The 24,882-nt window shown below is 39.2% G+C and overlaps 1 protein-coding gene and 1 long non-coding RNA gene across 4 annotated transcripts in view; one reads left to right on the forward strand and one right to left on the reverse strand.

Annotated features, from left to right (window-relative positions):
• The window catches only part of LOC142835506 (uncharacterized), a 131,383-nt gene extending 115,765 nt beyond the window's left edge, over window positions 1-15,618 (reverse strand). The window contains exon 1 of the long non-coding RNA XR_012907898.1: window positions 15,271-15,618. This is a non-coding gene — a long non-coding RNA (uncharacterized LOC142835506). The remainder of the gene's footprint in view (window positions 1-15,270) is intronic.
• A 176-nt stretch (window positions 15,619-15,794) lies between these two features.
• On the forward strand, window positions 15,795-23,894 carry Slitrk5 (SLIT and NTRK like family member 5). Of its 3 annotated transcripts, none has more exons than XM_075949001.1 (2): window positions 15,795-16,577; window positions 19,661-23,894. In XM_075949001.1, the coding sequence occupies exon 2, from the start codon at window positions 19,669-19,671 to the stop codon at window positions 22,540-22,542; it is 2,874 nt and encodes a 957-aa protein (XP_075805116.1). In that variant the 5' UTR covers window positions 15,795-16,577; window positions 19,661-19,668; the 3' UTR covers window positions 22,543-23,894. The 3 variants fall into 3 exon arrangements, with proteins under 3 accessions (XP_075805116.1, XP_075805118.1, XP_075805117.1); XM_075949003.1 differs by having other exon boundaries at window positions 15,860-16,386; XM_075949002.1 differs by lacking the exon at window positions 15,795-16,577 and adding an exon at window positions 16,597-17,120.
• The last annotated feature ends 988 nt before the right edge of the window (window positions 23,895-24,882 follow it).

The raw sequence follows: 24,882 nt of genomic DNA on the forward strand, positions 1-24,882 counted from the left end.
TAGCTCCTCAGAGGCCAAATCTATGTTGTAGAACACTCCCCATACAGTTTTTGAAAAATTAGTATGAGAGATGATTGCAAAGGAGATGGAGTAAATTTTTAACTAATAACTTTTTTTCACTTGATGGGAAAGCAAAGGTCATAAGTACATTCAATATGTATTCTATCTTTCTGATAACCCAGGTTACCAAGGCTACATGAGAATGTCATGCAATTAAGAAGATTTAGGAGAATCAAATTTTAGGATGACTATTCAACTAATGAATAATTTCACCACAGGAAATCTAAAAGAGGAAATCTGATAATATCAAACGAGTGAGATAATGCATCACAAATCATTACTCCATTACAGGAACATTTACTAAAAGTAATGACAAAAAGAAACTTGAATGTGGGATTTAAGTACTGGTTTAAGGAGACTCTAATTGCTGTGGCAGTTCTGAATAGCACCAGTCGGATTCCATCTAAACCAACACTCCAGAGAAACTTATTATCACAAGGAATTATTGACTACATATTTACAAACTTGCTCTTAATGTAGGGGAAACGCTATAACTATTCTGATATATTATAGTGGTTTAGCGAAGTAAGAACTTGTCTATTTGTCACATAATGAACACAGTCAGAAGAGACTTTTTCAAATGCCTCTAGTTGTCTTTCAGTTTCACTAGCAGTTTAGAAACAATGCAAGGAACCAAGTAACCTAAACCAGACCACCTGTTAACCAGAGAAAACCAAGAGCAGAGAGCAATGTAAAGGTTTTCTTAGATGCTTCGCAAGTAAAAGAGAGAAAGAAAGGAAAAGCAAAAAAAAAAAAAAAAAAAAAAAAAAAGGTAACTATAGAGAGATCTATGACAGGAATCACAGCAAAGGATATTTTTCAAAACACATCAATTTGCACATGGAGTGAAGCATGCAGATGTTGTTTAGCTCTTTGCTAATAGCACAACAATGAAGACTGTAAAATAATCACCAATGTTTGACCTTTGGTCAGTAGGTAACATTAAAGAATTACTACTGAGTTTTTATAACAAAATCATATTTTACTAAATGAGTATCTTGGAGTCTAGACTGAACTATTTCTCAATAAATAAAATCATGCTTATTATTGATTTCAAAGTAATTGCCAATTAAATGTTTAGATGATCAAAGCATAAGTTAGAATGGTTTGAACGTTATTAAAGGACATAATTTATAGATGTTAAAAATTTTAACTTAAAAATCTTAATAAAATGTAGTATTAAAAAAAAAAGTCAGGCTTCAACTCCGTGGGATTACCCCTTTCTCGTTAGCATGTCAATTTGATGTGATTGTTTAGTCTTTAGATAGGCAGCCATTTATGGGAGACATTTATAACCTAACAGACTTCTTGGTTCTCTGGTTATTATAACATTTCTGTCCCCTGTTCCAAGATGTTCCTTAATTATGAAGTGAGGCAGTTGTGTTAAAGATAATATTTTTGTTAAAGGTAATCATGATTTCACTGTGACCCTTGATATCTGTACTGTGTCCATTATGGTTTTCTGAAATGGTCTCCATTTGCAATAAGGAAAAGCTTCTTTAATGAAGGTTGAGGTTTACATTATTCTCTAGTAGAATATGTTTAGCTTTTAGACCAAAATGGGATGTCTCCTTCAAATTCCTATCCTTTGGACTCAGTGAACCCTAATGAAGAGGAGACAGGAAGAGTATAATAGACAGAGAGTTTGGAGGACACCAAGGAAATAAAGCTATCTAAATCATCATGAACTCACAGAGACTAAGCAGCATGCACAAAGCACGCGCTGGTCTACACCAGGTCCTCTTCATGTATTATGGCTTCCAGTTTCATATTTTAATGAGATTCCTGAGTATGTAAATGAGTGACTCTGATCCTTTGGCCTTGGGCTTTTTTTCCCTCTTGCTTGCTTGTTTTCTCTAATTTTGGTGTGTTAGTCTTTATTTTATCTTGTTATATTTATTTTATTTTCTTATTATTCCTTAGAATCATGTTTACTAACGAGAGACTGAAACAGAGTAGATCTGGATGGGAGAGAGGGAGAGAGTAACTGGGAGAAGTAGAGAAAGGGGACACTGTAATTGGCATCTATTATGTGAGAAAAGAACGTATTTTCAATAAAAGGAAAAAATATTTGAAGATATATAAAAATCCCTAAAATTTATGGTGTGAGTTTTAGCTTCTGATGTGAAGGTGCACTGCCAGTTAGCTCAGGGTGTGCCTGTGGTAGGACACATCCATTACCACAGATGTTAAACTGGGCAAATACCAAGTTGCTGAAAGTTTGTTATAATTTAGAGAAAATTCAGACTGGAAAATTTCATGCCATGTGTGAACTGTTGGCACTCAATTATATTTGATTTGTAAAAATAAAGAAAAGACTATGTTTTAGAATGTAGTTAAGATTTTTTTTGTTCAGTAACTCATGTCAAGAGAATGCACACAAAGCCATTTTTTAAAGAATACATAATTATCCTTGATCGTCTTCAAATTCAAGACCTCTTTTCTCATTGACTATTATTTCATGCATGTATGTATTCATATGTAAATACATATTCTATATTGTATTTACCTGTATGAATCAATATAACCTGTTGATTCCATATAAAATCACTTATATGTATGTTTTCAGAGGAACATTTGGCACTGGACAATTGGTGTTTTCCAACTTCCCACTCCAAATTTACTTAGCTGTATAGAGTTGAGGGTGAGATCTTGTGGACTTTTTGCTAGTGGAATTCCTGTTCAGCTAACTTTACACAGTCACATTGGTCAGAATGCATGGGTATAGCTTCTGGTGTTACTAGGAGACACAATCTCATAAAAATTCCTTGATCTTTTGGCTCCTTTCATTCTTCCTGGAGCCTTAAGTGCAGGATGGATTCACTGGTACTGGCTTCCACAGCATTAGTTTTAAAATGTTAATTAAAATATAATTATATCACTTTCTTGTTCTACTCCTTCCAACTTCTATCATATCCTCTTTGCCCCTCCCATGCTTCTGCTCCCACTCTCTCTCAAACTGACAGCATGTTTTTTGATATTATTGTTACGTATGCATCCATGCACATAAATATACATAAAATCTTGTGACTCCAATTTTGTTGCATGTGTGTTTATGATTTCAGGGATAACCATTTTGATACAAATAATCAATTAGGGGAATCATCTCTAGTAGAGGCTTATTCTACATCTCTTAGAAATCAATCACAATTTCAAACAGTTTGTTTTCACTGATCAAATGTCAATAATTCATTTTTACATGTCCTAATAATTTTTCCATTGTTAAAATGTTTACTGTTAATTTCCCCTTCTCCTAACAAGAACAAAGACTGTTTTATGACAGAATGTAACTGTAGAACTTTTATCACAAACTACTCTACAATATAAAGTATAAGATCAAGATTAGTTATGAGAAAGGTCTGTCTTATTTTTACTCACATTCATTCTTGTAGTCCAAGAATACTAAAGAGGTCTAGCTATGTAGGTATATAGAAATGCAAACTTGTTTTCATTTTTATTACTTAAATTCTAGCAGAACTCATGATATTTAATATGGGAATGTGAAAACATTTTGTGTACCAATCATGTTAAAACAGAACTCTTATTAAAGTTACCCTAAAATGTTATTTTCTCCAATTTCATTATTTAATGGCTTTTTCAGATTTCACTTTTATATTACTTTTAGATCTAAAGCAACAAAACAAACTGTTCTGAATCAATAAATACATAATGAAGTAAGCAAAGTTGCCACTTGAATCTATTATTTATTCTGGTGACTTTAGATGCAATAAAATCAGTATCACATCTTGTATAAAAGTGCTTTGAATAAAAAAACAACCATAGATAAAAAGCTGATAAGTTATAAAAGTTATTTGAATATATCAGTTTTCAGAATAGTTATTTAATATCATTACAGAATTGTTGTATTGATATAACATGATTTAATGCAAGTCTTTTTTATTTTTTATTGAGCTCTACATTTTTTCTCTGCTCCCCTTGCTGCCTCTCCCCTCTCCTTCACCCCTTTTTCAAGGTCCCCATGCTCCCAGTTTACTTAGGAGTCTTCTTAATGGGAACTATGTTGTGAAATATATTCTTAAGCAATGAATGTTTATTTATGAAAGACATAACAGACTAATATAGCAAAATCTCATGGATTTTTCCTGACAGTCTTAAGGAAGAATTGTGATTGAGGTTGTTAATAATGTATATAAACATGAAAACAAAATTCTTCACTTTTTCCTACTTTATTGTTTTCTTAACCAGTCAAAAATCTCAAGACTTCCAATAGATCAGCCCCACTGTCAAAGTGGGTGGGCCAGCTGGACTGGGACTGAATAAGCATGGGATAAAACCGGACTCTCTGAACATGGCGGACAATGAGGGCTGCTGAGAAGTCAAGAACAATGGCACTGGGTTTTGGTCCTACTGCATGAACTAGCTTTGTGGGAGCTTAGCCTGTTTGAATGCTCACCTTCCTGGATGGAGCGGGGAGGACCTTGGACTTCCCACAGGGCAGGGAATCTGGACTGCTCTTCAGACTAGAGAGGGAGGGAGAATGGAGTGGGGGGAGGGGGAGAGGAGTGGGAAGAGGGGGAAGAGGAGAGAAACCAGTCCAAAGATAGTAACACCCACAATGGGCTGGACCATCCAACAATCCAGAAGATGAAAATAAACCAAAAAATGGAAGGGAAAAAGAATGAGAGAGAGAGAGAGAGAGAGAGAGAGAGAGAGAGAGAGAGAGAGAGAGAGAGAAGACCATAGAGATGCTGAGACACACACATTCACACACAGAGAAAACCCTTAAAAACAAAGTCAGAAACACTAGCATATAAGAAGGATCTGTAATTAAAGTTTTTATTGTAAAAAAAAAGTTCCACAAATATGGACAAATACTGCAAAATCATAATTCTCATATCAGTTCTAGGCACTAAGTTGTTAGCTACTGGGAAGCATTACTACTAGAATGCAGCTGTTAAAATCAATGGAGCTACAGGCTAATGAAATCACGGTTGGAAACTGATGTCCAAGCATTCTTGTTTTCAGAATGGAATCTGTAGTGAGTACGTTGAACCATGCTCTGGTCATTCAACACTCTGTATGGCACCCTGCTACGGAGACCTTTCACACCCATTTGCTCACTTTCTGCTTCTGTTGATAAAATCTAAGCCATATCCACATGCTTGAACATAAGTTCTCCTCTAGCTATCTTTTACATACAAAGTATTCCACCACAAATTCCTATAAAATAAAACTGGATAATGAAGTAAAATATCAAGTGCTAAAATATTGTCTTTAAAAAGAAATATTATCTTTCTGTATTTTACCACAGAGGTTATATTCTTCCTCTCAAAATTTCTCTTTAAATTTTAGATATATCTTTACTGTGGTTATAAAATATTTACATGTTCTATATATGCAATTGGAAATCAATTAGTAGTCATTATGGTAACTTCAAAATGTGTGATGGAATTCAAAATGGAATCCTCATGATGAAATAAAGGAAAGGGGAAATTCAGAAAACAAGGAGGAGAGATGTAATGAGGAAGAGCAAAATGGAAGACTATAAGAATCAGAATGAATTTTGACATCTTTGAAATTGCAATGAATAAATTCAATAGTTCTTTAAATATGTAAAAAGTTTGTACACTTAAAATATAACTTCTGAAACTATGTAAATCATAGAAAATGCAAAACTAAAATTAAATCATTATAAATATATGTATATCTCTTGTTAAAGCAGCATACCAAGTCACATTATTTCATTGTCCATCACATAACGCTAATGCATATATCCTATCTAAATTAATAATCAATACATCAAGGCAATATTCAGAATTGAGACACTCACATATACTGCTTAATATCTGTGGTAAATTAATAAGTTTTAACTTTGAATCCTTGAAAGCTTAAAATGACTCATTCATTTTCTATAAAATTATCCATCATTTTACTATCCAAATATTGACTTTGATGTTGCAGACACATTAATATAGTCAAACTACATACTTATCCCACAGACAGCTTTAACAGCTTCTTTACAATTTTATTTTAGCATATCAAAATATGTTTTATACTCCAACTTCACTTTAATAGCTCATATAATTTCACCATTACTCATGATATTTAACATTATCAATAGAAAATAACAAAGCAGAGCTTGCCGTGTGTTCTGTCTCACAGAGATTTTGATGATGCTTCCTCATACATGGATCTATAGTGGAAATCACTGGAAGTATTTTCTTTCAAACACTGCCAATTTTTAATTCCAGTAACAAAAACAGTTTATAAAATATAAAAGCCAACATTAATTTAGCTTCTGATGGATTACTGGGTGTTACAAATCCACAACTAATTAAGATCAATCAATAGTGAAAATTTTTTCTTTAAACTGTCTTATTCTTGAAAAAATTCTTACGGATCTTATGCTGCTTTCTCTAAGGTTTTATTTATCACATTGAATCAAACAATGCTGATGTCTAAAACAATTACCAATATCACGATAAACCTATCTATAGTAACCATTAACACGTATTTATTTCTCGCACTATGCTAGAGATGGTTTTAAACACTTTATGTGGAATGTCTCCAAGTTTTCTCAACAAAAATGCAAATATTATTAGGAAACAGAGCCATTTACTTAACTAAAATAAACATTTTAAATATTTATAAAAGATTAAAAATAGCATTGGAAAACAAAGAAATGTTCATTAAAAATGTGTCTACTTAATCATTACATTATGAAAAGTTGTCCTGCATTATAAAAAATAACAAAACAATAAAAAGGCTTATACTTCTGTTTTATAGTATTAAGTATTTTGAAAACAATTATGGAGTGTAAATTAAAGATTTGTTTGTTTAGTATAACACACCAAATATCCATAAACAATGATTTGGTTTTTTAAAAAGGCAATATATATTAACTAGAAAGTTTGTTTGATCTTCCTACAAATTTTCTTGAATGACACTTGGACAAGGGTCTACTTCTCAATCGTCCCAAGTTCAATTTAGAAGAACAGACAAAGAGAATAGAGGAGCTGGAAGCTAGGAAAATTGTTGCAATCAGGAATTCTTTGCAGCTGAGGAAGCTGCAATGGGTTTGCAGAAGAACAGATCTGTCAACAGTCATGAAGGAAGGAAGTCGTGGGGGTCATAGTTCTATTTCTCACTGCTGTACTAGTGCCTACTGGAAGACTCCGGGACAGTGGGGAATCATACCCTTCAATTGTACACCAACTGATAACTACATCAGTCTCCAGTGGATAGTTCTAATTTTATGGCCAAACAGATGACCCTAGCTGAACCAAATGGTTCACAAATCATGAAACAGGAAAACGACTGGTTGAGATGCAGGCGTGGCTGATAGAGATGGCAAGTAAAGAAAAGGCGGGAACAGAGAGGAACCATAATATTGTGTATATACATGTGAACTTGCTGAGTAATAAAATCCATTAAAACAATAAGCATAAAATTTACTAATATAATTCAAAATATAGACTTATTGCATTGTATTAATAGACATTAGACAAGTACAGATTAGTTCAATAGCAGGAAGAACACATGCCATAAAAGAATTATCGTTTACATTAACAAAATATAGGACACATTCATCACAGAGAAATATTGTTCATGGTAAACTAACCTTGGATTGATATTGTTTGTACCAGAGAGAACATGTGTTTATGGTCATAGATTTTATTGCTTTCTTTATGAACTTGTTGTTCATCTTATGTAAAAAAAAAAACTCTTCAGTTATTCAAGCTTAACTTGCAAAGATAATACATTAAGTATCTGATATTCATATGAAAATTGTGGTAATGCTGACCAATAAAAGCATAGGAGCTGTGGAGAATAGTGTGTCATTTCCATATTGAGATCTTCAGAGTAAATTACTAGTTCACTTAAGCATTGGTTCAGAACCTCATATACTGATTTTGAAGTCAAAAAAGTGGGAGGCTGGTACAGTTTTCCAGGAATCAGGCACTAACCTCTGTTTCCCAACTATATTTTCTGCTTCTTTAAATTAATGTTTAAGTGCTGAAAAGATGGGTTAGCGTGAGGATCACTGTCTATTCTTCCAGAAGACCCAGAGTTAGTTCCCAGCACCCAGCTATCAGCCAGTAACCATCAACTAACTACAATTCCAGAGATCAAAATGATTTCTCTAGCCTTCTTGGGCAGTGCACACACATGGTATACAGATCTACATGCAGGCAAAACATGCAAACACATACCATTAAATGAGTATCTCTTTAAAATAAATATATGACATTCTATCTTCTTCTTTAGAAAGCCGTTTAAAGTGACTATATTTTTGTTATCTTTTCTTAAACTAAAATTAATATATAGATGCTCTATATATTTTATATTAGGCTCTCACAAAAATAAAATCTCAATAAAATAAATCTGAGTAATTCACCAAATATTATAAATCAGATTTCAACATTCAGAGCATATTGATCTACTCAGTAAATTAACAATTAACAATCCATACATTTCTAATGCATTGCTCTACTTACAACAAAAAAATTTAATAGATATTGAACCATGGGATAAATTAATTACCCCATTTTGGAATAAACAGGATAAACTCTTACAGAAAGAAGATTTTTAAAAATCTCATTTAAAATATTCAGATATTAAAACAGCATGCAAAGCTATTTCACAAAACCTAATTAAAAGTCTGATATGACTTTAATCTTTTGATCTCTGTGGGAACATAAAGTATATGAGTAAACATAGTCAGGAAATTAATCATTTCACCTGAAACATTTGCAAATAAATTGTGGCACATTATTAAAAACTCAAAATCTTTCTTGTCAATGTAACTTCATTTTATGTGACTTTCCTAAGCTGTATTGTACCTTTCAGAATACAGTTTATTCTCCTCTTTATAGAGATACAAAATATGTGATATGGGTGCAGTCCTCAGGTTTTGACTGTATCATAGGCATGCTCAGACCTCTCATTTCTTTTCAGATTCTGGTTTACGCCATAAAAGTTTAAACCTAAAGTTTATCCAAGCACTACCAGGTATCTGCAGGTATTTGTCCAGAGAAGTTATTGTCAGTTTATTGCAAGAAAAAGTACTTTTTTTGGCCATGGAAATTTGCTACAAAGCCACTTCAGGAAAATTAATGTTATAAGGTAATGATGTTTTATAAGCTCTCAGTGATTAACAATATGTCCATTTTCACAATTCAAAAATATTTACAGAGAGGAATATTGACATAAATGCAGAGAAATAAGTTGTGATTCTTTCACGCCCATACAAAAATTTTTGGGTTCATGCCTTCATGTTCTAAAATATGCATGTAATAGTTTTATTATACTTTAGATTTTCATGTTATATATAAAAGAATAGATTTGATTTTTCGAATATTATTATTTGAGGGGTATATATATAATATATATATATATATAAGGCTATGATTCTTAATGAATTCAAAATATATTAATATTTGTTCAACTCAAACACAGGAAAAAATATCTTAATATAGATATTGTTATAATATTTTACATGTGTGTGCTTGTATGTGTGTGCACACATGCATGTGCATGCACATGTACTAGATTCCTTGGCAGTGGGTGCTCCTGAGTCTCTGCAGCTGTGCTCATTGTAATCTGAAATAGAACTTGTTTCTAGGTATTAGGAGTTGACAGGTAAAGAGAGTGCAGTGCAAGCATGAGGACATTAGTCCAATTGTGTTAAAGCCATGCTGCAGGTGGCAATGCAGTTCTGCAGCGGCCTGGAGGAGCCTCATACAAGTTGATGACTTCCAGGTCAAAAGAACTATCATGTCTCAAAAAAATAAGGTAGATAGCAGTTGGAGACAGCATCCAAAACAGACACAGGCATAAAAGTTGTGCTAGTTCATACATACAGGCACAGAAACATAAACATACACCCAAAGACGTACAAACAAAATTAAAGCAAGGAACTTCAGAGGTGACACAGTAGTTACAGGGTATCCAACAATTAGAAGAGGCCTCATTGTCATCTGTAACTTCAGTTCCAAGGATCTATTAATCCTCTTCATCCTCCACAGCCATTGCATTTAAACACACAACCACATACAGATGCACACACACAAACACACATACAGGACTACAGTTGGAAAATGAGGTCCTTCAAAAAGGGAATGAAATAAATTAGATGAAATGGAAATGTTCAAGAACTGTTCTTACTGACTATTATAATTATATTTTTATACACAGAAATAATTCTAGATACTGACTAAACCATAATACCCCTGAGAACCTTTCATTTCTTTAAACCTGTTAATACCCCAGCCTACAGCAAGAACGTAAGAACTTTGTAAAGAACTTTATCATGCATGAAAAGAAAGCTATTGTCTAATGATAATTTATTGATTTAAACCAATCTTCCTTTTCTTGCTTACAGGAGCAAAATGGGGGTTATAATGAGGAATTTTGAGATGCCAGAAAAATTCCCTGAGCTCTTTAAGAGCCTTGAGCAATGGTGATTTGGATGAATTGAGAAGACCCTCAATAGGATACAGATCAGGTCCCTTGCCAAATATGGGTTGTAATTGTCCTTATTTATTGTAGGAATCATAATCATCAACATTACTTATGAGTACAGATGTTCAAATTTGATTGAATTTTCAAGGTACCACAGAAATTGCACAAGAAACAGAGTTTAGGTGTTTTAGGAATTTATATTCTAACCTTGCAGTGTCTAATATGGAGCTATTAGCTGCACATGGCTGTTTAAATTTAAATGGGCTAAATCCAAGTAACAATGTGTTCCCACAACTTAATTGCTCCAAAGCTATAATGTGTCCATGGTGATCTTGTCAACTATTATTAAAATATAATCTCATACAATGTTACCATCATATACCATATACCATGTTTTTATGATAAAATATATTTCAACAGAAGGGGAAGTATCTCTATGATCATTGGAATTTCATTAAATGAATCAAGTAGTTTTCATCTTAAATGTAAGAGAGAGGCTTCACATTCTGTGAATGAGCTCAACATTTGTTGAGTGATGAAATTCATAGACAAGTAAAACTTTCTACACAGAAAAAAATTACTTGCAGTGAATTTTCTGTAATTATATGTAAAGGCCTAGTGGATAGGTTGTTAGATGAAGAAGAAGTACAAGTCAATGTATCATCACTTGGAAATACCGGCTTACTTTGAGGCAAAAAAGAAAAAAAGAAAAACTTTGGGAATATTTTAGTGAATGAAGGGTCTTAATTAACATTTGATTATAGTATATCAAATATATATTCTCATATAGGAATTAAATCTGAAATTTTTATGATACAGTTGGGTTTTAGAAAAAATTGTTGTGTTTCATTGAAAAAAAGGAGCATGGAAAAAACAGACAAAACCTGATACCTGTCTGATTGGACTTGTTTTCTAAACACAACTAGAGTAAGAGAAAACTGAGCAGTATTATCTACAATACTGTGGATAGTCGCTGTTCTAGCAGACATAGACCTAAAGACCCAAGCTAACTATGATCTAAAGCAGCCCTCTCCAATGCTATGCACAGGTTTCCAAGCCAGAAGAAGCCAGATAGCAGTGACCTTTGTGTTAACTGTGTATGCTGAGAGTTTGTATAGTTATATATGTGACCAATGCATAGTTCTCATCTTCATGAAGATAACAGGGAAGAGTGAATGCTCACACTGAAAAGTCTGTTCACCTATCTGCTCTCCAGACTCATTTTGATCTTTTCCTTCATACCCAAGACAATAAAATGAAACCAATGTTCTGCTGAACAGTATGGTTCTGAACACTCACTGTGAGGAAAACCAGGTTCTGTTATGTGACATTCTGTTAGTTGATATTGGTAGCCAAAAATGAAACCCACAAATAAGAGTTGCTAGGAGAAATGTTTTAGCCAATTAATTGTCACTCATTTTGAAAACTATCCAGAGTGTGTTAATATTATAATTTATGAGCAACATAAAATTTATTTCAGAACTTGTGGCTAAAGACTAATTTTGAGAATTGATTCATAACTCTTCATCAGAAGTCTCAGACTTATTCTAAATATTGCTATTTTTCAAATCTATATTGATGTTCTAAATTTCATTTTATAAGAGTGGATATAGATTGAAATTTTCTGTAATAAAACTTAGTATTTTATTATATAGAGTATAGGTTAAATACAAAACCAGTAATGTTTCTTATTTTCAAGAGTTCCAGTCTTCTTCTGAGGGGTAATAATTATTACTATATTTGTACATGTTTTTCTTTCAAGAAAAGAAAAACATCTTTCTCCTCTTTCCCTGCCTCCCTCCAAATCTCCTTCTGCCTTTCCCTACTCCCTTCTTTTCTTTATGGAAAAACGTGTGATGCTATATTGGCATCCAACACAAATAATGACAGAGCAGTATTCCTGTACACACTAGTATTTAAGGTTGCACAGTATTTCAAAGCATAAATGAATGCTTACCATCTTTGTATTTAGCTTGTTCTTAGCAATGAAACCACCTGTTACACAGTTTACCCTTTGCTATCAAAATTTTACATTTTTGCATTGCTTCCACATTTGTACATTTCTACTTTTAGAGAATACTTTTTGAAAGGTAATTGATTAAACATTAAATACATCTTAAAGTTTGATAGACAATGAATGGTTCGTTCAGAGAAGATGCATATGATAAAGACGCAAAAAATTACCCCAAACAAATAAAATTGCCTAGTATACTTACAATGGTATATGTGAAGTAATGAAAATCTGATATTTCAGATATATATCTCTTCTATTCTTTGGTAAGTATTTTCTTAGATTGCAAATTACTGTCCATAGGTGAATACATAATCTCATTGCTATTAATCCACTGTCTTTCCATTGCGGTTTTACAAATATGTGGGATACCCTCTTTGTTTCAACTGTAGCAGACTAGAAAAAAAATTACTTTGTTGTTATTCCACCAGTAATAGCAAAAAAAAAAAAAAACCAAAAATGATGACTCAGTTTTCTCAATACAAGGAAGTGTTTATTTTTAAACTCTTTTTAGAAGTCTTTAATTTACTTAGCTTTGACATCAAAGCCTTAGGAAAGATATATTTTAATTTAGAATAATTAAATGAAGGAATGGTAGAGAATTCTTATTCATTACTGTCACAAACGTAACAGTAAATCTAGTTTTGGGGATGTCTGAAATGTAGCATTAGCCTGCCTACTCACGATTCATCATCTAATCTAACCAAAATAAAGGGAAGTCGTAATAGCTTTAGAGTTCAGTGATGTTGATCAATGGTCATAACATGTCACTGTTATTACTGAGGAATTTCCTCATTTATGATTCCTGTTAGGTTGCTTCAAAATGATCTATAATTCTTAACTAAGTCTTTTGACATGCTGAAGAAACAACCCAGTGGTAACACAAATAAAATGTTTAAATAAGTTAATTTACTGTAAAATTATTGCAGAGCATTCATAGATCACTAAAAAGTGAATGTAATAATATAGAATAATAAATTTAAAGTCCAGGAAAGTATGTGTTCCACTTCAAAGCACAAGTTGGTATTTTAATGTGAATTTAACTTTTAATGTGTTGTTAACCAATTCATATATCTGAACGTGGCATGTCCTTCTGACAGGTGCTATTTCATAGCCTATCACGGTATTCTTATGTTCACAAACATTTGGTCAAGTGTCCTTAGTTTTTTACACCCAACTGAGATAAATAATGTTGAACTTAGAATTTTAATCCTTAATTCTGAGAATAGCTTTATGATCACTAGTGTAAGTTTTCAGTATCCAGACGTTTCTAAATGGTCCTTTGTGTTCATGTAAGTATTGTGTGAAAGCATGCAGAAATATCATGGGACTGTCTGTTGATTAGTACAGATCAAACAAATATGCTCATGTGCATAGAAGTCTTGGTTCTTATTTCTTCTGTATGTGGTCCGTTTCTCTATTTCCTAGGGAATAGTGAAGAGGCAAAGCAAAGGATGCCTATGCATTAAAGATGAAGCACCGCTATATTTCTGTGGTGGTGTTCCTACTGCAGTGTATTCTAGTTTCTGTGTCCCAGAATTTCTCAAAATTCACTTCCCAGTAGAGCAGTTTATAGGGACACCTAGTGGTGAAAGTGGCAGGGGCTCCCATGGCAATGCTGTGACATGAATTAGGCTAGACAGCTTTTTTTTTTATTTGAACCCTACAAGGAAATCTGTAATGTGGGTATAAATGTTTCATGTGACACTGTTTGAGCAGGTTCAAAATGTGCTTGATACTTAACAAAATGTGTTTTAAATAGGGCACTATTAAAAATAAAATAGTACAATATAGAACATATAAACACTTGTTTATACTGAGTGAAAATGTGGAGGTATCGCACACTAATACTATAAAACCAATATCCTGAGAAGTCTAATAATTAAGGCATTCTGCAACTTATCAGAACTTCTGCTGAGTTAGTAATCATTAAATATTAGGTTGCTGAGGGGGCTCAGTATTTTCATTCTGTAGGTGAATACACTTGTAAACTTAAATATCCAAAATTTAAAAATATAAAGTTGATTTTTTCACCTTAAAAGAAGTTTCATACATTGTTACCTCAGATTGTAGGATAAAAAAACTTAATAATAATATACCAACTATTGTTTTAAAAGTAAATTTTGCTGTGTACCTGAAGCCAGTAGCTATGAAAAGTATGCAAATTTTACAGTTCTCATATTTTCATTGTCTGACATCACAGACCATGTCAGTTCTTTCTCCCTTGTAGAGTTTCCAATTTACATGAAATACACAAAACTATCTCAAAGTGTGTATGGCTTAGTTAAAAGTCAGCATGTTTATTTAGATGAAAACTTGAAAGCATTGCGCATTTCAAGAGGTTTAAATAATTTACTGCTTCTCTATAAACCCCTGAAATTCCACACATATGGAGGCTGTGAAGAGCTGTTGAGACATATCCACATATAACCCGCCTCTGGAACCTATTACTATCAATCACATGTCTAATCAGAGGATGACCGCACATACTATCCCCTAAGTTAAACTTAGAGAAATCTATTTATGTTTAAAGCATAATTTCAGAATAGGGAGAGGAAAATACATTTGCATGGCAAAAGTACCTACCCATCTATGACAGCGTGAAGCTTGCAAGCAGCCTGCCCTGGGTCACTAACTCTAAACAACTCCCCTTTGCTTCTTGTGAAGACTGAGGGCCTAACATTTCCAAAACGTAAAACACATCTTATGAACACCCAGACCCCTTTCAGGGGAGAAAGTGGTCTGGTTTCCTGGAAGAAGCGGCTCATACTTACATAGAGGTGATCAGAAGAGTTCAGCAGGTGACGCTTCCAGAAACTCGCTTTCAACAGACACTGCCTCTATTTCAGTTGTTTCCAGCTCTCTAGTTGGTTTAGTGTATTCGCTTTCTCCCTGGAGAACCACTCCGACATACTTATAAAAAGTGAGTCTTTAAAAAGATAAAGATAAAAATAACGCACTTTCTATAGCTATGGACGAGCCACTCCCTCCAGGGTCCTTTACTGGAGCCACTGGAAGCAGCAGTATGGATACTCCTCTAAGGGCAGAGGCATCTGGGCAAACGGCAACCGGTAGGAATCATCTGATTCCTGCTCGCCACCAAGTCTAGCACAGTCAGGGTTCTTTCCAGTCCTCCCTTTCCAAGAAGACGATTGCACACTCCTACGCTCAAATTGCGCACATGGTCCAAGACTCCTCTGTCTCCACGAATGTGACATCGAAGGGGGCTCTGACTGCGCCTCCAGAGCCCAGGGACGCCTTCGCCCTCGGCTGCCATCTACCGGCCACTGGGTGCCCGCTTCGCCCCGGGCCCATCATGTCTGCTGCAGCTTGGCTCGCACCAGCGGCGCGACAATAAACAAGTGCGGCGGACGGGGCCCTGCACCCCGCTACCCAGCAGATGTAGCCGCCTCCTCCGCTCCCGGGAGAGAAGACACGACTTTTTCTGAGTTTTTCTTTCTTTCTTTTTTTAAAGAACTGCCAGGCTGCCAGGACATGGCACAGGCGTAGAAAAACGCTGCTCCTGCCTCCTCGGACCCCTCAAAGGATGTCGGAGATAAAGAGTTGCGAATAATGAGGATGGTGCGCCGCATCTGGGGAGGGATAGCGAAAATCCGCTGCAAACACTAGGAACAGTGCAGCGGCCAAGAGGATGTGGGAGCCTTTCAAATACTAATTAGGGGCCGCGACTGCAGGTTAGCCTTGGGGACAACGGCATCCCGGCTGCAGTGGTCGTGCCGCTTGGGGGAGAGGAGCACAGCGAAGGAACCGCCGACGGAGCAGCCGAGGGGCCAGTACCACCTTCTCTCGCCCCCTCACTACCATGTACAGTGTGCGCTGCAAGAAGAAGGCGGACGATGCACGCACACCCTCGAGCCCCTCTCCCTCCGGCTCGTCCCGGGGCGTGCGCCACTGACCAGGGGGGTAATGTGGTGAAGACGCCGACCCGGAGAGACTAGGGGGGAGGGGAGGGCGAGCCCGCGCGATCCCAGGCCGGAGGGAGCCAGGAGCCCGAGGCGGCTGGAGGGGGCGGCTGCCCTCACTGGGTCGGAGAAAGTTGCCCCCTGTGCAGATGGGAACAGTAAGTACCCGCCGGTTCCTGGGGTAAGGAGAAGGAGCCCTGAGACCTGGGTTTCGCGCGTGGGAGCGATGGTGCGAGGGAGCGTGAGTGCGATCGGGTGCGAGCGCTCGCCCAGGCTGACCAGTACGTTAGCTAGGCGGCCGAGCCAGGCATCCTGCTCCGCGTCCCCCGCCTTGGTCTCCCCACTTCCCCTCCCCACTGAGCCCTCCCCGCCCAGCCTGCTCAGGCTCCCAGCCCCTGCCGCGAGCTGCCTTTCCAGCGAGTCCCTGGCCGTCCCCTCCCCCACTCCCCCACCCCACTGCCCGCTCCTGCTACCGCGGTGAGCGCCAGGGAGAGCCCTTTGGGGAGCCCGGGAACCCGCGGTCGCCACCGGGGTGGCGGCCCGGTGCTAGCAGCGTCCTGGTGCCGCTTTCCTCCAGAAGCTCAGCCTGCACTGCTAGCAGCTTCTGTGTCTGCCTAGGCTTCAAAAATCAGTGCACACCCCGAAGAGGTGTTTTTCTAAATGGTAGCTATGATGAGTGGGCCCCTGAGATGGGAGACGGGGTAAGTCTGTGGTTTACTTTGCAAAAGAGGTTCCTGTGTGTGTCTGTGTGGTATGGCGAAGTGGCTTTCTTTGCTTCTCCCCCTCCCCTTCTTCCTCCCTTTACCCTTCCTTTGCTTTGGGGCGGGGTGGGGGAGGGGGAGTCTCGGGTCCTGGAACTCCGGTTGCCTCTGCCTGAGCGCCGGTTCTAGCAGCTGTGCCGGGAGCCAAGGGTCCGGCCTGGGTTTGGGCTTCAACCGGAGCGGCTCCATGCTGCTTAATGCAGGGATGTGGCAGGCGGTGATCCAGGCTCTAAATTCTTTGCGAGCGAACAAATACAGTCCCCCGTCCCCGCCCTCTATCCTTTTCTTCTTTTTGCTTTAATAAACCACAAACGTGTGGTGCACCCGCGAGTTTACATCGGTGGTGCTTTTCCCTCTCTGAATGTCAGCATTTCCAGCTCATTCAACTTTATTTTCTCAAATCTTCAGTCTCCTTTGATGGCTGGGGACGGCGGGGGAGGGGGTGAATGGAGAAGAGCCTTGGAAAAGGCTGTTCGACTCCGACTAGCCAGAACTGAATTAAAGTTGTAAACGTTCGAATTTAATACTGCTTGGACACAATTTGCAATGGACTCTGAGATGTGGAAGGAGGTGAATGGGGGCGGGGAAGCACCGCGAGGGAGGGGGAGGGGATCCAACCCAGCTGAATGGATGTGCACATTTGATCCAACGGAGAACCCAAATTTCAAGGTAAACGTTTTGATTTCGTCTCAGGATGTTTAAAACCCAAGCCGTCTACTGTGCTGAGGGGAGGTCTGATACACTATTGAGGCTTCTATACTGTGGTTCCGATCTTTCTCGATACGTCTGGGTGGCCAAATGTCAAAGATTCGTAGACACACTTGCACATGTGCGTGAGAATGCAGACACTCTGAACCAGGAGGGTTGGTGCGACTTGGTGATCATGTGCAAGCTGTGAATCTGTTGTGCTTTAGAAACGTCCTGACTTTAGTTCTGGTTTGAGATTTTCATCAGTTTTATTTTTTTTTCTGATGGAGGAAGGAACAAGGTTGATCAGAGAAAAGGCATAGGTCCCCAGAACCCCACAGTTTTATCAACATTCCCCCTAAACAACCCTGCACTCTACATTAAGACCACTTGTGTCCATTCTGAGTGTTGCTGCCAACCCAAAGTAGTAAGTCAAAAGCTTTCCAGTGACAAAAAGGGAGAACAGACGGGGGAGGGGGATCAAAGTAGTTTCACAGGGAGATTAAATTCAGATGTTAAGACACTGGCCTGTGACATTTGCCTCTATTTTGTCTTTTAACCATCACAGCGTCCCTTTATATCAGGAAGGGAAATAAAGGAGAAGACCATTGACATTTAAACGTAAAAGCAACTTCAAAGATGGAGATGGTAGCAAGGCTGTAGTTCGGTCCAAATCTTATGAATTCAGAAAGGCTACTTTTGCATACCGTGGCAAACTGACTTGGAGCCCAGTGTAATAGAGCATTTGCCTGTGATCGGTGGTATACTTTCAGCCGCTTCGGGGTAAGCTGTAGAAATGCCCGCTTTAGACTCACAGCATTCAGAAGTGCTCCGAGATTGCGGATGCCTTTGCTGAGTTCTCTATAAGCCATCGTGCGGAACTATTACAGTGGTTAAAGATGCGGTTTTGTAGCCTCGCTGGCATGATCAATGAGGAGAAGTGGTCTCAGGGTGCTCCAGAGGAAGCGCTGCTAAGTGGCCTGGTGCATACAATCAGGGTTCTGATATGCTTAATAGCTGTGGCGAAGTCCCCCATGAAAGCGAACTCGCTCCCCCCCTCAACACACACACACACACACACACACACACGCACGCGCGCGCGCACACACACACACACACACACACACACACACACCTCTACATTCTCAGTGCTCAGGAGGACAATTGGTGACTTCAAAGCTTCTGTTGGCTGCTCTTGATGCATGATCTTGCATCCTTTCTGCCTCTGTATTCTTTACGTTTCCACCCTGACGTTACTTGTGGTGATTTAAAATAGCTCAAAGTATTGTGACCCCACGCATATCTGTAAAAATGCGAGACCTTAACAGTAAAGTGTTATCAGAGAAGATTCTGCAAGGAAGCAAGGAGGGGGCTGGTATAGGTGAAGTGGAGAACACCATTGAAAAACTTATATTTCTTTTTCTTAAATTAGAGTGATGAAACTGTACTGACAGCCATTTTATGTATATTTATGGATTAGTTTGATGAAGGAGGGCAGAGAACACTAACACAAGAATTTATTTGCCTTCATCTTCTAAAGAGCAGAAAATTGGTGGCATGCTCATTGGGAAATACCACGAGACTTCAAATCAAAATGAACAGCCAATTTTGGTAAAGTCTGAAAGATATAATGATCCCCCCCCCCCGGGCAAGGGAGGAGGTGCTTTATATGTGTGTATATCCCCTCCTGGATTTCAGAGAAAAGCTATCAAGAAAGGGGGACTTTCTAATTAACCCCCTTAACTTTTGTGTGTGTGATACTGTTATTTCCTTGTTTCCTCTCTCCCTTGCAGGAGGTAAAATGCACGTTTGCTGCCCCCCAGTAACTTTGGAACAGGACCTTCACAGAAAAATGCATAGCTGGATGCTGCAGACTCTAGCGTTTGCTGTAACATCTCTCGTCCTTTCCTGTGCAGAAACCATCGATTATTATGGGGAAATCTGTGACAATGCATGTCCTTGTGAGGAAAAGGACGGCATTTTAACTGTGAGCTGTGAAAACCGGGGGATCATCAGTCTCTCTGAAATTAGCCCTCCCCGTTTCCCAATTTATCACCTCCTGTTGTCTGGGAACCTTCTGAACCGTCTCTATCCCAATGAGTTTGTCAATTACACTGGGGCTTCAATTTTACATCTGGGAAGCAATGTTATCCAAGACATCGAGACAGGGGCTTTCCATGGGCTGCGGGGTTTGAGGCGACTACACCTAAACAATAATAAACTGGAACTTCTTCGAGATGACACCTTCCTTGGCTTGGAGAACTTAGAATACCTGCAAGTCGATTACAATTACATCAGTGTCATTGAACCCAATGCTTTTGGAAAACTGCATATGTTGCAGGTGCTTATCCTCAATGACAATCTCTTGTCAGGTTTACCTAACAATCTCTTCCGTTTTGTGCCCTTAACGCACTTGGACCTGCGGGGAAACAGGCTGAAACTTCTGCCCTATGTGGGGCTGTTGCAACACATGGATAAAGTTGTGGAATTGCAGCTGGAGGAAAACCCCTGGAATTGCTCCTGTGAGCTAATTTCTCTCAAGGATTGGTTGGACAGCATCTCCTACTCAGCCCTTGTGGGTGATGTGGTCTGTGAGACCCCCTTCCGTTTACACGGCAGGGACTTGGATGAGGTATCCAAGCAGGAACTTTGTCCAAGGAAACTTATTTCTGACTATGAGATGAGGCCACAGACTCCTTTAAGCACCACGGGGTATTTGCATACTACCCCAGCCTCTGTAAATTCTGTGGCCACTTCTTCCTCTGCTGTTTACAAGCCCCCCTTGAAGCCTCCTAAGGGGACCCGCCAGCCCAACAAGCCCAGAGTGCGCCCCACTTCTAGGCAGCCCTCTAAAGACTTGGGTTACAGTAACTATGGCCCCAGCATAGCCTACCAGACCAAATCCCCGGTGCCTTTGGAGTGTCCCACCGCCTGCACTTGCAACCTTCAGATCTCTGATCTGGGCCTCAATGTCAACTGCCAAGAGCGCAAGATCGAGAGCATCGCGGAGCTACAGCCCAAGCCCTACAATCCCAAGAAAATGTACCTAACAGAGAACTACATCACTGTTGTGCGCAGGACAGACTTCCTGGAAGCCACAGGACTGGACCTCCTGCACCTGGGTAACAACCGCATCTCCATGATCCAGGACCGGGCCTTTGGGGATCTCAGCAACCTGAGACGTCTCTATCTGAATGGCAACAGGATCGAGAGGCTGAGCCCGGAGTTATTCTATGGCCTGCAGAGCTTGCAGTATCTCTTTCTCCAGTACAATCTCATTCGCGAAATCCAGTCCGGGACTTTTGACCCAGTCCCAAACCTCCAGTTACTATTCTTGAATAACAACCAACTGCAGACCATGCCTTCAGGTGTCTTCTCTGGCCTGACTCTTCTCAGGCTTAACCTGAGGAGCAACAGCTTCACCTCCTTGCCAGTTAGTGGAGTTTTGGATCAGCTGACATCCCTCATCCAAATTGATCTCCATGACAACCCTTGGGATTGCACCTGCGATGTGGTGAGCATGAAGCTGTGGATTGAGCAACTCAAAGTGGGAGTGCTGGTGGACGAAGTGATCTGTAAGGCGCCCAAGAAATTTGCAGAGACCTACATGCGTTCCATCAAGTCGGAACTGCTGTGTCCAGACTATTCTGATGTGGTGGTTTCCACGCCCACGCCCTCTTCCATCCAGGTACCATCCCGGACCAATGCAGCGACACCAGCTGTGAGGCTGAACAGCACTGGGGCCCCTGCGGGCTTAGGTGCTGGAGCTGGGGCTTCGTCAGTGCCCTTGTCGGTGCTGATCCTCAGCCTGCTGCTTGTTTTCATCATGTCAGTCTTCGTGGCAGCAGGCCTCTTCGTGCTGGTCATGAAACGCAGGAAGAAGAACCAGAACGACCACACCAGCACTAACAACTCCGACGTGAGCTCCTTTAACATGCAGTACAGCGTGTATGGGGGTGGAGGCGGCAGCGGGGGTAGCCACCCTCATGCGCACGTGCACCACCGCGGACCAGCTTTGCCCAAGGTGAAGACTCCCGCGGGCCACGTGTATGAATACATCCCTCACCCACTGGGCCACATGTGCAAAAATCCCATCTACAGGTCTCGAGAAGGCAACTCCGTGGAGGATTACAAAGACCTGCACGAGCTCAAGGTCACCTACAGCAGCAACCACCACCTGCAGCAGCAGCAGCCACCGCCGCCGCAGCAGCCCCAGCAGCAGGCCCCTCCGCAGCTGCAGCTGCAGCCTGGGGAGGAGGAGAGGCGGGAAAGCCACCACTTGCGGAGCCCCGCCTACAGCGTCAGCACCATCGAGCCCCGAGAGGACCTACTGTCGCCGGTGCAGGACGCTGATCGCTTTTACAGGGGCATTTTAGAGCCAGACAAACACTGCTCCACTAGCCCTGCCGGCAGCAGCCTCCCGGAATACCCCAAATTCCCATGCAGCTCGGCTGCTTACACTTTCTCCCCAAACTATGACCTGCGACGCCCCCATCAGTATTTGCACCCGGGGGCAGGGGACAGCAGGCTGCGGGAACCGGTGCTCTACAGCCCTCCCGGTGCTGTCTTTGTAGAACCGAACCGGAATGAGTATCTGGAGTTAAAAGCAAAACTAAATGTTGAGCCGGACTACCTCGAAGTGCTGGAAAAACAGACCACATTCAGTCAGTTCTAAAAACAAAGAAACTCCGTTGGAGCTTTTGCGTTTGAAACAAACAAGCTAGCAGACACACTTGGTGAACACATTTGATTAATTGTGTCGTTTCAACATTTAGGGTGAAGTGCCTTGGCACGGGATTCTCAGCTTCGGTGGAAGCTAACTGAAAGGGTGTGCAATTTACTTTTAATTTTACACGCGGGAAACATTTATGTAAACTAGGCACATCACTTTCTCTTCTTGTCTGTGGGGGAAGAGAGAAGGGCTTTGGGGAGGGCGATTTGCATCCAGGGTGACCTTCAACAGGTTGCAGTCCCTTTTTGCAGTGCTCTGAAGTGCTAAGAAGGGTTGGGGGTGGAAGCAGCTTAGATTCTTCTCATCCTTTTTGCTCCTCTTCTCACGTCCTTCTTGTCCTTAGAGCCTTGGCATTGGTTGAGAGATTAGCACACCCCAACTTTAATAGGAAGTTTCTTCTCTCTCACTTCCCTCCCTTCCTTCCCCCTCCAACCTTCCTTCCTAATCTTTTCCTTTGTTTTTAAAGAATGTGTTTGTATGCATTCTGGACATTTGAATTTTAAAAAAAAGGTCTTGTGATCCAGAAAGGCTCACTATAGATGTGGACAAATCATTAAAATTACAGAGCTATATGATCCATAATTGATTAGTCAAAATAACTTATTGATGAAATATACAAATATTTTATTGTAGCACCTATTTTTATATGCACATTTAGCATTCCTCTTTCCTTCACTATTTAGCCTATGATTTTCTCAGAGGTGTTGTTGCACTGTACTACGAGCTGCATTTCCAAAACCAGAGTAATATCAGAAAGGCCTATTAAATATTTAAAGACGTGGAGCACTAAATGGCAAAAGTCTTTAAAAATCTATGAAACCCACCCAATGCGACTCGCCATTCAAAAAATAGTAAACTAAAAAATGAAGCTGTTTGTAACCTGCTGTAGAAAAGGGGAAAGATGGAGCAATTAATTGGGTAGTTCGATTGAGAAAAGTGTGGAAGTTTTTGGATGTATCAGAGAAGGTTGAAAATTATTTTTATTAGTGAACCAAAATGATGTATTGATTTGACTACTATTGTAGCCGATTTTCGATTGTGTAACCAAACCCAATTGCATTTGTACAGTTCCGCGTGCCCGTGCACCTCAGAAGACCAAATGATGGGCTGTACAAGTCTGTCCAATGTCTTTATCCCTCTGGGCAGATGCTGAGGACAAACAGGATCTCTGTAAGATGGAACTACTATTGTTACAGTCTCATATGTATCCCAGCACATGTAATTTTTTAAATAGTTTCTGAATAAACACTTGATAACTATGTCAACTTTGAGGGATTAAAGTAATGATTCCGGGAGATGGTGGGACCTCCTTATTAAGAATTTAGGAACTAGTAACACTTTTCTTCCTAGGAACACTAAGTTTCCCTGATTATAAAATTTCAATGTATGTCCATTAATGCGTACACTTACATAAATTTATTTTCCTTCGTTGATTCAGAAAAGTATGTTTTTTTCTGAATGTGTCAGTTATGTTTACTAATGGTATTTTAATTGTATATTTCCTCACTGGCATGTAATTCTAGTACACAGATCATGGTAAGTAATAAGTTATATTTTCATTTATCTTGTACAGTTTTATATTTTGTCATATTCATGCTATTTTATACAGTCTGAGTTCTTCCATATTTTAATTTGTATGAAATTGTTCATCAGTTCTGACATAAACCTTATCTAAAGTTGGCAGATTTCATAAATGTTTGAGATGTTGATGTTTGTGGATATTCGCTCTCCACCTCTAATTAAGGTTTGCCAGTGAATTTAGAAGAGCATTTAATGGGAGAAAATATTTGACTCTATTTGAAACTTAAAAAACCAAGCACTTCGTTGCTATTACTGTTCCTCTGTTCTGTCTCATCTAGAATGTGGGCAAAATCAAGGACTGTTTGAAAACTTCCTGTTTAAGGAACAATTGCCATGGCATTCTGCCACAAAGAGGCAGCAGTCACCCGTGAGTAAACTGACAGAGACTACGTGAACTCAGATTGAAATGGTAGACCCAGTCTTCCTAAAGGAGTTAGGAAGTGAGATAGAATGCCGCTTTGGCCAAGAGCAGAAAGCCATCCACGCTTCATGTTTGCTCTGCCAAGTATGTTTTTCCCCAAAGAAGAAAAAGAATAAGCTTAGTAGTGCCACATCTTAACACCAAAATAAAACCTATCCCAGATTATTGTCTACCTCCTCTTTCTCAGATCCAAGGATTGGAAGTCAGCAAAAAGCAACATTATTTCCCATTGGTGTTGTTGTTAATATTTCTTTACAGACTGTGTTTCTTGTTTGTTTATT

The sequence above is a fragment of the Microtus pennsylvanicus genome, chromosome 15, assembly GCF_037038515.1.
Source record: "Microtus pennsylvanicus isolate mMicPen1 chromosome 15, mMicPen1.hap1, whole genome shotgun sequence".
Classification (NCBI taxonomy): domain Eukaryota; kingdom Metazoa; phylum Chordata; class Mammalia; order Rodentia; family Cricetidae; genus Microtus; species Microtus pennsylvanicus.

Coding starts and splice junctions, on each gene's coding strand:
- Slitrk5 (XM_075949003.1), top strand. CDS start 16,320: ATGTACAGTGTGCGCTGCAAGAAGAAGGCGGACGATGCACGCACACCC. Junction 16,387..19,660: donor CTCGAGCCCCTCTCCCTCCG/GCTCGTCCCGGG, acceptor TCTCCCTTGCAG/GAGGTAAAATGCACGTTTGC.